This window comes from Pimephales promelas, chromosome 16, assembly GCF_988280905.1.
Source record: "Pimephales promelas chromosome 16, fPimPro1.hap1.1, whole genome shotgun sequence".
Classification (NCBI taxonomy): domain Eukaryota; kingdom Metazoa; phylum Chordata; class Actinopteri; order Cypriniformes; family Leuciscidae; genus Pimephales; species Pimephales promelas.
In genome coordinates this window covers 15,426,794-15,441,583 of record NC_142784.1, presented here as the reverse complement: position 1 = coordinate 15,441,583, position 14,790 = coordinate 15,426,794, and the positions used below count along the sequence as shown (strand labels likewise).

The 14,790-nt window shown below is 37.0% G+C and overlaps 1 protein-coding gene across 7 annotated transcripts in view; it reads right to left on the bottom strand.

Moving 5' to 3' along the window:
* The window catches only part of col4a4 (collagen, type IV, alpha 4), a 94,829-nt gene that overhangs the window by 723 nt on the left and 79,316 nt on the right, over positions 1–14,790 (bottom strand). For all 7 annotated transcript variants that reach the window (XM_089121051.1, XM_089121050.1, XM_089121053.1 and 4 more), the window contains 26 exons: positions 14,413–14,502; positions 12,446–12,606; positions 12,271–12,343; positions 11,899–12,005; positions 11,501–11,684; positions 10,802–10,870; positions 10,309–10,416; positions 9,237–9,455; positions 8,894–9,055; positions 8,650–8,817; positions 6,948–7,091; positions 6,746–6,853; positions 5,868–6,049; positions 5,621–5,684; positions 4,987–5,061; positions 4,777–4,884; positions 4,326–4,433; positions 4,137–4,208; positions 3,915–4,043; positions 3,193–3,300; positions 2,922–3,077; positions 2,732–2,839; positions 2,498–2,635; positions 1,907–2,023; positions 1,533–1,721; positions 605–888 (listed from right to left, as the gene is read on the bottom strand). In XM_089121051.1, coding sequence (XP_088977177.1) covers positions 605–888; positions 1,533–1,721; positions 1,907–2,023; positions 2,498–2,635; positions 2,732–2,839; positions 2,922–3,077; positions 3,193–3,300; positions 3,915–4,043; positions 4,137–4,208; positions 4,326–4,433; positions 4,777–4,884; positions 4,987–5,061; positions 5,621–5,684; positions 5,868–6,049; positions 6,746–6,853; positions 6,948–7,091; positions 8,650–8,817; positions 8,894–9,055; positions 9,237–9,455; positions 10,309–10,416; positions 10,802–10,870; positions 11,501–11,684; positions 11,899–12,005; positions 12,271–12,343; positions 12,446–12,606; positions 14,413–14,502 — 3,431 coding nt within the window. The remainder of the gene's footprint in view (positions 1–604; positions 889–1,532; positions 1,722–1,906; positions 2,024–2,497; positions 2,636–2,731; positions 2,840–2,921; positions 3,078–3,192; positions 3,301–3,914; positions 4,044–4,136; positions 4,209–4,325; positions 4,434–4,776; positions 4,885–4,986; positions 5,062–5,620; positions 5,685–5,867; positions 6,050–6,745; positions 6,854–6,947; positions 7,092–8,649; positions 8,818–8,893; positions 9,056–9,236; positions 9,456–10,308; positions 10,417–10,801; positions 10,871–11,500; positions 11,685–11,898; positions 12,006–12,270; positions 12,344–12,445; positions 12,607–14,412; positions 14,503–14,790) is intronic.

Here is a 14,790-nt window from a genome sequence, read left to right as displayed (position 1 = left end):
AATAAATCCTACTGACCTCAAACTTTTGAGTATGATGTTAGCATGATGCTAACAACACCACAAGAAAAATTACGCACGAACCAAGTAAAGTTCAAAATAAAGTTTGGCACTACACCAAAAACGCAAACTATAAGAGTAACTATAAGAGTGTATATATATATATATATATACACAAAACTATATATGAGACCTTACAAGAACTCTTTTGACCAAATTCATCTTAAATATAATTGCAGCTAGATAGCAGGTGCATTAGCCACAATTAGCATCAAATTACTTGTCAAAATATATACGATTATTACGTTTTTATCTCGAAACCCATCATTGAGTACTTGTAATAACTGCCGATCGCAATCTAAAGTTGATTTTGATTATATAACATGCACTATTTTTAGTGTTTTACAATAGACAGAATGCTACACCTTCTTAGCATTACCCATGTAAACCCAGAGCCTCATGATATGATCAATTATGCGTAATATGATCGACAGGTTACGTTTTTATACATGTGAAAGACCCCTAAGGCAGCCTTCGAAGTGGGAAAAAAAGCTCTTATATGTCGCTTAGTAGGGTTTGGAACAGAGCTGTACTTCTCTTCTCTTACCATAAGGAATGAATATCCAGTCCAGAGGCTTCTCCAGTTTGGTGGACAAAGTGGTGTAGACAAGTCTTGACTGTGTATTGCAATGGCTGGCGATGAAGCATCACACACCACACACCTGCTGATGTGTGGCCGAATTTCCATTCCTCTTACAGGCGCCATAGAAATCGAGGCGGTTGTAGACAGCCAATAGGATTTTTCGTTGCGGCTTGAGTAATTACAGAAGTGCATATCGCAGGAAGAGAACGGGATGGTGCTGAACATCGGTACACATGAACCTGCCTGGCCTGGTGAAAACACACACACAAAAATAAGTTTGAATATTTCACATCAATATGATGTGTTGATATTAGGGTTTTTATAGTTAAATAAAAACATAAAAAATATCTGTTACTAAAATTTAAAATAAAAGTTTCAAATAAAACAAAAAAAGCAAACTTATAATCTCAGCTAGTTGCAATAATGTTTTTGATGTACTGAACTAAAATAACTAAATACAACTATAGACCATTTCACAAGATGTAAACAACACTGGTCCAGAAGCACTTCCTGTTTCAGTTTTTTAACACTACATAAAAGCTGGGATAAAATACAACCAACAGAACATTTAAAACTGAATCAAAAAGTTAAACAAACATCTATAAGATGTTTTCTTTACATGTGAAATAAAGAAAACAGTTACAAACTGAAACAGGAAGTGCTTCTGGACCAGTGTTGTTTACATCTTGTGAAATGGTCTATATAGACATTTAACGAATAACTAAAATTACTAAAACGGACTAAAATTAAAATGAAAAAATAAATAAATAAAAACTTAATAATAGAATCTCAATGATACTAAAATAACTATAATTCTCTGTTCCAGAACCTAATCAGCGTTTAATGGAATCACAGGCACTTTTGAGTGTGACCGTGTGTATTAGCCACATACCCAGGTCCTGTGTGTGTCCTCTCTTATGATCCTGCATATATTGCAGGCTGTAGCCGGTCCATAACACGGTTAGGCCCAGGGGACAAGTTGGCACAATCTCAGACTGGCTGTGCATCACCAAAAGGAAACCTGAGGAAAACATCTTGTTGTTTCCAGGAGGACCCTGATCACCATCTGGTCCCGGGGGTCCTGAGACAGGTAAAACGATGGACAAATGGTTGGGTTGACAACTGGTTCGATGTGAGTCACTGTGGATAATAACATCTGCTAAATGAATGAATGTTAATGCAGTTGATGAATGATCGGATAGAACAGTGTCAGGCCTAGTTGAGTCAGTAAACACTCTAAGTTGTTAACGATACACAATTACATACCCTGAGAGCCTGTGGGTCCTCTTACGCCTTTATTTCCAGGGTTTCCAGGAGGTCCGTCGGATCCTACTGGCCCAGGAGGTCCAGGGAAGCCATCAGCTCCCTTTGGTCCCTTCGCACCTGAGCAGAAACTACACTGTCAACTCTACTAGAGTGACCATATGTGATTTTGCGGTACAATCAGGATGTTGATTGTTTATAAAAGCAAGAAAATATAGTTGGTATATACAATATATATATATATATGAAGAGTTCAGATGCAAAAGCTTTTAAGTGCCATTTGAAATTTTCTTCTAAAATGGTCATTTTTATCAAGCTTATATATTTAAGTTCAGTAATTTCACTTAAATGACAATTAATAGGTAATCCTCATTGCAATTTAAGTGAAATTACTGAACTTAAATATACAAGCTTGATAAAAATGATCATTCTAGAAGAAAATTTCAAATGGCACTTAGAGGCTTTTGCATCTGAACTCTTCATATATAAAACTTTTTCCCAAATTTGCAACAACACTGCCAAGAATAGGAGATATTTCATGTTCAAATGAATCCTGGTTACAAATATACGACCTGCTGTTGAAATGAGTTGTACCTTTCGGTCCCTCACTGCCATTATCACCGTTTTTTCCATCATCACCATATGGGCCAGATAAACCACGAGCACCAGGAAGGCCCTGAGGAGGATGACAAGGATTAGGGCGTCTGACATCGCCAGGCTCTCCTTTTGGACCTACAAATACAAAAGGAGAGAGATTGAAAGGGGTATACATTATAAATGTGTTGATTTATAAGATGGCCAACTTGATGATCTGAAGGCTCCACTGACCTGGGTCCCCTTTCTCTCCTTTTGCACCACACGGTCCTGAAGGTCCACAATCACCAATGGGTCCACCGGGTCCCGGAAGGCCCATAAGCCCACACTGCCCTCTTTCACCTGCACAATAATGATAATGGAAAAACCTAAATCACAAAACTGCTGGAAAATATTTAGTTTCGTATGTATCTGACTATTTTACCTTTTGGCCCTTCTGGGCCTTGATACCCTTGCAGGCCATTGGGCCCAAGGCATCCTTTTTCTCCTTTACATCCTGGTGGTCCAGGAACACCTGGGCCACCACAATCACCACTCATTGCGAAGACATTGCCTGGCTGTCCCATCTCTCCCATGGGCCCTGGAACAGCAAAACACAGACCATGCACATAATACACAATCTTATACAAAAACACATACTGCCATCCACCTTAGCTCTCGTGAAAACTCTTCTCCAAATGACCACACACACACACCTGGAGGTCCATCTAGCCCAGGGAAACCCTGTCCTCCACAAAATCCAGGTTTAAGAATCTTACATTCTTCACCACGAAATCCAGGAGGACCCACTGGACCAGGATCACCTATTCAAAAAAGGAGAAAGACAACAGTGAACAGTTTAAAGTCATTTACACTGGTATCTAAAATTATTGGTGTCATGATTGCAAAAATAGTTGGTAAAAAAAAATACTTCTGTCTGGTACAAATTCACCGGCCATTGGCAGTTGTGGCATAAACATAATTTTAGACCCTGAGTACAACTATTTGTCGATGTCTTGCTCTGGAGGCATTCATATACGTAATATATACTTGCGGGATTTGTGATGTCACAAATCCCATAATATCCAAACAAGTCATTTTTGGAGCCAAAAGATGTCATGACCCCTTAAACAAAATGAACCTCATTATAAAGTGTTACCTATTTTTTTCATAAAAAATAACACCGTTAATTTTAACAATTATTATTATGATTTAAAAAAATAATAATTTTTTCCTGAAATGCAAAGCAAAATTAAAAATTTTCAGCATCATTACTCCACTCTTCAGCTACAATCTTTCAGAAATCATCATAATATGCTGATTTGCTGCTCAAGAAACATTTATTATTATTATTATTATCAGTGATAAATTTGCGGCTTAATTTCATTGTGGAAACTTGTCACGGTTAATAGGTTAAATAGGATTTTGTGTCATGTACCTTGGTATCCCGGTGGTCCTTTTGGACCTTGAATGCCATTTTTTGATGTCCCATACAACCCTGGCTCTCCTGGATCCCCCTTGTCTCCAGTCAGTCCTCGATTGCCTCGATCACCTTTTATACCCAGCCCTAAAGCACAACGAAAGAGAGAGGGAGTGAGAGGGATGGCAAGCAGGCAATAACAAAACAAGCTTCTGATAGCATCAAAGATTGCACATGTACCTCGAGATCCAATCTCACCCTTGACACCCTTCAAGCCATCTAGCCCATGGAGCCCTGGGAGCCCTGAAGATCCTGTAAGTGAAACATTAACTATCAAAAAAAGTCACGTTTAAAATGTATACATGATTGTTCTATTTTTTAAATAAATGGCAGCATCACTTTGTTTGTACATAGCATAAGTATTTAAACCTCTAAGGCCAGGGTGTCCTATGTTTCCTTTAGGGCCTGGTGGACCTGAAAGCCCTCGGACACCCTCTGGACCATGTCTCCCACACTGACCTGGGGGCCCAACCACACCTGTAAAACAGAGAGGACACTATTTGAGAACACAGCAAAACCTAATATGATGCATGACTTTGGAATTGAAATGATGTAGGCTCATTGTAGACTCATAAGTTGGACAACAAACTCTACAATTTTAAACTGAAAGCATCTACTCTGAATCTAAGCAGATAGATTTCAATTTAAAGTGGATGAGGATTTGGTCACTGTCTCCCCTAAACCCCTGTGTTATCGGTAATACCTTTAATATCACAAGTTTATTTATCAGTGGGGACATTGCCTCATCTTGACATCCCTAATCACAAGTGAACATGTATCCACTATTTTACAGCCAGATTTATCTGTTTAACAATTTTACCAGGAGATCCATAATGGCCAGGGTTCCCAGGTGGTCCAAGTGGACCACAGTTTCCATAAGGCCCTTGTGATCCAGGGTCACCAGAGTCTCCTATGTCTCCGGGGGGAGCTATTGGGGAGAAAAGAGATGTTTCTATAGCTCAGAACTGTATTATATACATATATTACAAGAAGAGTTAATTATATGAAGTAAAGGTTAAGAAAACCATACCTGACACTCCCTTTTCTCCACAGGGCCCTCTCTCACCTGTTGGTCCTGGCTCACCAACAGACTCACCTTTGTCACCTATTCAACACAGTACAAGGAGGTTTTGCAATAGATCTCATTTCACATGTGCAGAATTAATATGTGATGATTGTGTAGTGTTTGTAATGGTGGTAGCTTTGAATACTGTACATACATTACTGTTCTAAGGTTTGGGTTCAGTACGATTTTATCATATCGTGAGAAAAATAAATACTTTTATCTACCAACAATGCATTTATTTGATCAAAACTGACAGTTAACGCTTATACAGTACTTTGTTACAAAAGCAATCTATTTTAAATAAATGCTTTTAGCTTTCTAATCAAAGAATCTCACTCAGTTTCTACAATTAAGAAGCACAACTGTTTTCAAAATTGCAGCAAAACAGCATATTTATTACGATTTCTGAAAGATCAAGCCTAAAGTACTGTAATGGTGCTGTAAAATCCAGCACTGATAACAGGAATAAATTATATTTTAATATATAAATTCAATTTATTCAAATATTTACAGCCTAGATAAGCATAAGACATTTAACAAAATCTTACCAATCCCAAACTTTTGAAGGGTAGTGTTGGTTTCAAGCATTGTATGTTACCTTTAGGACCATCTAACCCAGGGAAACCAGGGGTTCCTGCCACACCAGTCAATCCAGGATCACCCTACAAACAAACATGTCAATGACTAAATCCTACATATATGGTCACAGACAGTTTATCTACACAACTGTTTATCTCTACACTTTCTGTGTTTGGGTCAAAGACAATCAAACCAACAACAAATCTCAAATAATGTGTCAAGAATGAAAAAATAAGATTCATATAAATAAAAGACCATCCACTCACTGAATCACCATTTTCCCCTGGGTATCCCACAATTCCTTTCGGTCCAGGTCGCCCAGTTGTGCCAGGCTCACCGGGAGACCCAGGAATGCCTGGCGGTCCACGAACGCCACATTCAAAGCCAGGAGGACCATTACGTCCTGGATACCCCGGTGGTCCAGGCGGACCTGGGTCACCCTTTTGACCTGCGAATTAGGAAGTAGAAACTATGTGATCTGCTGAAGGTCTTTTCTATCAAAGTTAGAAATTATTTACACCTGGTATTAAGATGTGTTTTGGTCCATCGGATCACAAGTGGACGATGCTAAATACAGGCTTGTCCACTTTCGACTATTTTCAGAGGTAGTCGAAAATGTATTCGACTGGATTGCTTTCATAGTGCAAACTCTCAAAACATTGCTTACTCTCCGCATACTGACTTAATGCATAAACATTATGGAAAGCACTCTAGTCAGACAGGTTTTAAACTTTGACCGCTGAAGACCCAAGTTTAGTAAAATCTATCAAGCACAATGTTCTCTCACCATTCCTGATTTGGAACTGTCCAATTACATGACATTACATGTTATAAGGTTTTAAAGTCAGAGAAATAACTAAAGCTGCTGCTCCGTGTGTTTTCCCATCACCTCTGGTCACGTTCATTTGCAAATTGCGTGAGCTTATTTTGTCCATTAGATCCAAAGATCTGAAAAAAAAAGCATACATTTACCCATCCCCAGACCCTCCCCTTGAAGAGATCAGGACAGAAGTGTTTGAAAGTGGACAAAAGAGATGGATTAAAACACCGGGGGTAAATCTGATTGACCAGGTATAATACCAGGTCCAGGTGTATACCTTAATACCAGGTGTAAACAGGGTCTGAGTATATGTTACAGATTTACCCCTCTCTCCACAGAAACCATTCACCCCATGAGGTCCAGGTGGTCCTACCCGGCCTTTGACTGGCACTGAAATTATGTCTCCTGGAGGCCCAGTTGGCCCGATGCATCCTGTAAAAAAAAAAGTGGTACCTTTAACTACCATCATCAAATTAGACCGGACCTAAAGTATGACAATATGGTATTTCACACTGTTTTGAAGCACCTTTCTGGCCCTTGTTTCCATTTACCCCTGGGAAACCTGGATATCCATTCAGACCCCTAAGGCCTTTTTGTCCAGGAGCCCCTAAAGGGCCCGTCTGCCCTCTGTTGCCAGCATAGCCATCTAGACCAGGAAATCCAGCCAAACCTGAGATGTAATATGACAGGTGAGAATCATGAGTCCCACTGACACCTATGTTTTTTAACCCGAAATACCTAAAGCACGCACATTTAAAAGGTTTTTTTTTTTTTTTTTGATATATTACAAAGAAATTGGCCTAACACATTTTAGTGTTGAAGCTAATGTCAACATAAATGTAATACACTAACGTTCAAAAGTTTGGGGTCAGCAAGAGTTTTTTTTGGATGCATCAAATTGATCAAAAGTGACAGACAATAATGTTAAAAAATATTACAATTTTAAATAAATTCAGTTCTACTTTATGCTAGGATATATATATATATATATATATATATATATATAATCTAAATTTACTTCACTATATTACTATTAAATCCTAATCTAGTCATGACAAACTATATATCGTTGGAAAGGTCTAAGACTCCTAAATAGATATTTTAGCGCTATTTCTTTCTTACAAATTATGAATGAACAGTAATATATGAATTTATGAGTGCGCCTTTAAGAGTGCGCCTCAAAAAAAAAAAAATCAACGTCATTACAGGAGTTTCTCTGACCTTTTTCACAAAAAGTCAACGCACAGACTTTTAATAATTGAAACTTTGGTTTTTAGTGCTAAAAGTTCATAATAAAACATAATTAGTATTTGTCAATAAAAAAAGATAAAATTATATTTTATACAGTAAGGTATTAAGTCCTCTAAAAAGTATAATATATTATATATAAATATAATTTTTTATTATTATAACACATTTTAGTAGTTATCATAAATTAGGTATCATTTGAAAGCATACGAACTCAGAATTCATCCTGTGAAAACCGTTTTGAAATTGGACGTTGCATTACCATAGAAACGGTATTTTTTTATTAGGCCCCTCCCCTTTTGGGCATCATCTTTCATAATTTATTATCAAAACCTTTTCTAATCTTGACAAAACACATATTGTCATAAAGGTCTGAGTCTCAAGGTTCCATATTTTGTTACAGAAGTGATATTTGGATAGAGATTTATTAATTTGTTATTGCAGAAAACATACAATTAAATTCAATGAAATTCAATGGCACCCAGTGGTTATTTTTGGTATAACGCCTAAACAAAATCTCATGGGAACTTCAAAATTTGGGATATCAACTTTAAATTTGGAACACAGCTTGGTTAGATACATAGCTTTCATTTTATAGTAATTTTATAGTAAACATATTTTGTAAAATATTTATTTTATATTAAAAAAATATATTTGATTTACTGTAAATTATAACTTCCATTACTTTTTCTTACTTTAATTTTTTGAAGTGCTTTCACTTCAGTAATAATCTGCTGATTGTTTTCGTTAAAACAAGACCAAACTTGGGTATATATTCCAAAGCATTCTTGAATTACAACCATTTAAGTTTGTATAGTGCATTTTAATGTCAATTATTAAAAAGGGGGGTGACAGGTTAACAGTTCGTTTTTTCAGGCAACCAAAAAGTTACAAACCACAGTTAGGCATTTGTATAATAAGGCCACATATTAGAGTGCTTTCATTGAATAAACTCCCCAAAGCACATCAAGACCCTTTACCCTTTGGTCCAGTAAATCCAGGATTTCCACTGTCCCCTTTGAGTCCCGAAGGTCCCTGAAGACCTGTGTATCCCTGAATGCCTGGGAAACCAGGCTTACCAGGGTCTCCTTTAACTCCAAAGCCTGGAGGTCCCTGATTCCCAAGAGATCCTTTCTCTCCAGGGGTGCCTAACACAGAAAAGTGTCATTATTGTAATTAGAACAGTCCTAACAAGCTTCTGTCGATACAGTAGTCTCTACTGACCTCTCTGTCCACTAGCGCCTGGTGGTCCTGTCTTGCCAGGTGGACCAGCTCGTCCTTTGTCACATTGTTCTGGTCTCCCACCTGGGAAACCAGGTGCCCCTTGTCTACCATCCTCTCCTTGTTCCCCTTTTCTTCCAGGACATCCAGGATCACCTGATGTACCTGCAGAAAAAAGTTATTTAATGTTGACTATATTATTAGTTAATGGACCTGACTATTGTGAACTCATGACAAACAACTAACTAGACTGTGCAAACATCACAAAAAACAGTGACCTTTACTATTTTTTTTCTTTATATCATAATCATATTGCTGTTCTCCAGATATTATTTAAATGCAGTACCTTGCAATCCAATTGGTCCAGGAGGTCCAGGTACACCTTTAGGGCCCGTACTTCCCTGAACCCCAAATTGGCCCATCGGTCCTGGAGCCCCAATAACACAGTCTCCTAAAGACCCTTTCAGACCCTGGGGTCCACGAAATCCAGTTTTGCCAGGAAAGCCGCTTATACCGTTGCCGTCGGGGCCAGTGTCACCTGGATCTCCTAAATATCCACTTGGACCTGCGGATGATATGGCAGAGATATTAGATTGATAAAAGATTTCTAATGGATGTGTTCTAAGCTGATACTTCGGAAATATCATGCGGATATAGAATAATTAATAAACCTTTTATGAATAAGAGTTTGACCATGTCCACTTCAACGAGTCGCGTATGATGTCATTAATGAACAAATAAGCCTGAACCTCGAGCGCGGGTTGCCTTGTGCACAGCTATGGTTGAAATACAGTTGTGCTCAGAATTAATGGCACCCCTGGTAAATATGATCAAAACTGGCTGTAAAAAATAAATCTGCATCGTTTATCCTTTTGATCTTTCATTCAGAGGGGGGAATCACATTGTAAAATAAATGTTTTTCTCCAAAACACATTGACCACAATTATTGGCACCCCTAGATTTTTTTATGGACGGCTATGACTTCTTGAGTGATATGAGAAATGAGAAATATGAGAAAACACAAATGCCAAATTCCCTTAATCATCCATCACAATGAGTAAAACCATAGAATATAGTTACGATGTGCATCAAAAGATTGTTGAGCTTCACTAAATATAAAGTGTCTGTAAGATGATAGCAAAATCCCCATTTTGACCATGAGGGCAATAATGAGGAAGTTAAAAAAAAAAAAATAATTTCCCATTTTAAGATGTTATGAATCTGCCAGGAAGAGGATGTGTGTCTATATTGCCTCAATGGACGGTGATAATGAAATTTTAAGTGGCCAAAAAAGGCTTATTTTAGGTTAATTCGAGTAATTAATAATCAAGTAATGCATAATTATGTTCAACAAAAATGAAAATGCATCAAAACCTCAAACATGTGGCTGGCTCTCAAATTATAGTTATAATCTCTACCTTTCTGTCCGCTACACCCAAAATCGCCAGGGTCTCCATTCTCTCCTTTGGGACCATATGGTCCATTCTTTCCTTTGCATCCTGGATTTCCAAGTGTACCTTTCCCACCTGGAAGGAAAAATTAAGGTTTTTTTCATTAATCAGTCATCTGAGCTGCCAAATTTATACTGCAATTTGAAGACATTCAACACTGTTACACAACAAAATAACTTCATTAGTCCAAAACATTTTACAACAAAACATCAATAACTATGTCACTAAGTCTGAGTAATTCATGAATTAAGTTAAATTCTGTACTAACGTTATGTCAGAATGGTTGTCTGAATGTCAGCTCCAGAATTACTGGCACCAAATAATGAGCAAAAACAAGGGAAACATTTGAGGAAACGCTATACTTTAAGATACATTATTGTTATTCCTACAGTTGCATCATTTCTTTTTTTTCCAACCTTCCTTTCACACTCTTTCATTGGAAAATCTTTTAATATGTTACCTTTAAATCCAGGCATTCCTTTGTAACCAGGGACTCCAATAATGCCAGGCCCAAAGGGCAGTGTATCCCCTACCAAGAACATCAACAATCAAGATGTGTGCTTTACAAATGACCAGTAGGGACGGGGACAACAATAGCAAATATATTTTAAGTTTTGATCGAAATTATTGCAAGAGATATATCAGTGTCACTTCAGATTGGCAGGGACATGTCTCCAACGTCCCTACTAAATTATACACCCATGCAAATGACCATACTCAACCTTACCTACCTACCTTAAGCAAGCAAGCAACTTTAATTATATAGTACATTTTCAAACAACAGACGTTGCCCAAAGTGCTTTACAAAAGTGATTAAAATCATACAACAAAACAAACATAACTTATTCAAAAGCTAAAGAAAATAAATAAGACTTACACTATATATACAGTATATATACAGTATATATATATATATATATATATATATATATATACACACACACATACACATACAGTATATATAAAGCTGTATATAAGGCTAATACAGTATATACTATATATACACACACACACACACACACATATATATATATATATATATATATATATATATATATATATATACACTGTATATTACATATATAAAGCTTGATACCAATTTTGATATTTGATATTAGTCACATAGAATATAACCCTTACTCAGTACTGCGACTCTTACCTTGAATTCCTTTAGGACCAGGTGGCCCTGTTTGGCCTTGAGGTCCAGGATCCCCTTGTTGCCCTCGTCGCCCATTTGACCCCATCATACATGGTCCAGGAGGACCAGTTGGACCTCTGAAGCCTTTCACACCAACATCTCCTGGACATCCCCTGTCGCCTGTCAGTCCAACAAGATTTTCTCCCTGGGAAGAGAAAAATGATTTTTAAAAAGAAATGAATGTCTGTGTACATTACTCGCATAAAAATCATCCAAAATGAATATAAAGAAAAGGTTCAGTAATGAACTGTCCAATTACATGATATTAATCGCTCATAACACATGTAACTAAGACTTATATATTTATATGTTTGTGTATAGCACAGCAAAACTTTTTTTAAGAATGTTTTACTACGTACCGGAGATCCAGGATCTCCAGGATCGCCAATCTTCCCATCAGCCCCGTTCATCCCATTATACCCTGGCTTTCCACATGGTCCAGCAGATCCCGAGTCACCTTTCTCTCCTTTAACATAATGCAAAAATTACAATACAATTTCTGATAATTGCACGTCGGTTCACATGTAAAATTGAGGTGAGGGATTTGATGGAAAACTTGATGAGAAAAATCTGAAGAAATATAAAACCTGTGCCAAAAGTCTGGCATAATGCTCAGGGATCAAGAAACTGCACTGCAATTCTACCATCAAACATTTAACATCAAACCAATTCATACTTTATTACTGTTTAACATATCGACCAATAATTTATAAATTGCATATATGCTTCACCCTTTCTGCATGACACCATAACTCCTCCTTTCTCTCCTTTAATCCCTCGGACACCCGTGATGCCTCTGGGACCCTGAGAAACAACAACAGACAAAAACAAAAAGAAGTCCTTAGCTACACAAACATATACAAGCACATTACAAACTTATTTTGAATCTCAACCAGGTTTACATACAGTCACACCTCCCACACCCATCTCTCCGATGAGTCCGATATCACCAGTGAAACCCCGGGACCCTTTTCGCCCGGGATCACCAGGGTCACCCCGGGGGCCTTGGAGACCACGAGCGCCAGGTAGATCACCAGGCGGGTCACATGCACATCCTCCATCAGGACCTGATAGGGAAACACAGGTGCTCATATTTTGCTTAGAAAATATGCTTTTCTGCCCCCTAATGGGCACTGATACACACTACACACAACTTTACAGCTAGGACAAAAGAACCAGAATTGAGCAGCACCATGGACAGCACCAGATAAGATGCTCGGGAACACTTTACTTGAAGGGGTGTGCATAAGACTAACATGACACCTACATAATCATGACAAGTTTTATGCATATTTGTGACAAGTGTCATTAAGTGTCATTCGCTCAGTTATGACATTTTTAATGCAAATATGACATTGACAGGTTGATGTATTGGTTTATGTCAAGGTGTCATAACAAAGACATCTCAAACAGTGTCTTTGTCATGACAACTTGACATTACTAAGACGACACAACCTGTCATAAACATGACATAGCAGATTAATGATCAAACTTGAGAAACCACCTAGCTTTATTGGTTAACATTACATTAAACTGTCAGGTGGTTGGTTTTGACGCTGGCTGTCATGAAGCCTTTATAATTTTTTAATCACAAATTCAATATGTACCACTGTAGTTGAGGTCACGAAAAATATTCATGACACGGTTATAATGGCCTCATGATGACAGCCAATGTCAAAGCCAACCACATGACAGTTTAACTTAATTTAATGTCAAGTTGTCATGACAAAGACACTGACGGGTTATGATATTACGGTTTATGTCAAGATGTCATAACGAAGACATCTTAAACAATGTCATATTTGCATTCATTGAGCGAAAGACACTTAATGACAGTTGTCATAAACATGCATAAACCCTACTTCATATTCATATTGTCATGTATAGTTTGATAATGCTTCAGCTACAAACAAGCTGCTCACAAATATTTTACTATGTTTAAAAAAAAAAAGAAAATATGAAAAAGTTCACACAAAGACAGTGACAGGTTATGATGTTATTTGCATTATATATGTATAACACATATTCGAAAAAGTTCACATATTCGATATAGGCCTATTCATGAGATAAATCACAGATTATAGTATACAGAAATGCATATTCACTAAAATAGTATCACTAAAACGTTTTTGGACACTTAAGTCATTATTAAAATGTATGACTAAAAATGTATAAAAATGACAAAATGTACTATATATTTCAACAAATTTTAGAATACATTTTTGAGGGTTTTTAACATCTTGGTAAAAAACATATACAGCTCAAAAAACATAACTGCTCTTTCTGATTTAACCATCTTTACTTTTCAAAGTAATTTTTTGGGAAAAGTTTTGGGTAATTAAAAAAAAAATCACATTTTTTTTTTATATAAGCTTTTTTATACTAATCTTTTTTCAAGTCATTTGGTTCATTCAACGAATGAAATGAACAAAATGACTCAGAAAAGATTAGTTCATTTTGATGAAAAAGTTCGAACAGGAGAATCACACAGAGCATTTGAGCTTATAAAATTTAAAACTTTTTTTTTTTTTTTTAAATGAGCGATCGTTTCACTTGATAAGACCCTTATTCATCGTCTGGAATCGTTTAAAGCCCTTTAAACAGTTTGGTGTTTGCACTGAAACTGTCTTTTGGACCTTGAACCGTTTGGTTCCCAGTAAAGTCCATTATATGGAGAAAAATCCTAGAATGTTTTCATCAAAAACCTTAATTTCTTTTCGACTGAAGAAAGAAAGACATGGACATCTTGGATGACATGGGGGGTGAGTAATTTATCAGCAAAAGTTTTTTTTAAAAGTGAACTACTACTTTAAGAAACATTAATTTTGTATATTATCATCAATTTAAAATCATGTCAATGTCTTAAAACTCACCTTTTCTCCCCTGGACACCTGGCAATCCAAAAGGCCCTCTCTCTCCAACCTGTCCAGATTCTCCACGTCCTCCAGGAAGGCAGTAGTAACCTACGTCACAGACAGATACTCTCATCACTGTGTATTAGCTGTACTCCTTTTGAACTATAGTGTAACATCTTATGAATTTATGAAAGATGTTACTTGCATAAATGTGTTGGATAAATGTATGCAGCATGTGACAGTTAAAATGTTGTGCTCACCGCAAACTGTTCACTCGAAACACATGACGAGACAAATGTTGACATCATGATAGGATGGACATGCACACAAAAACAACATGCGAGCAGGCAAACAAAAATTATGACAACGTTTTAGAAGGACAAACTACTTCATTGA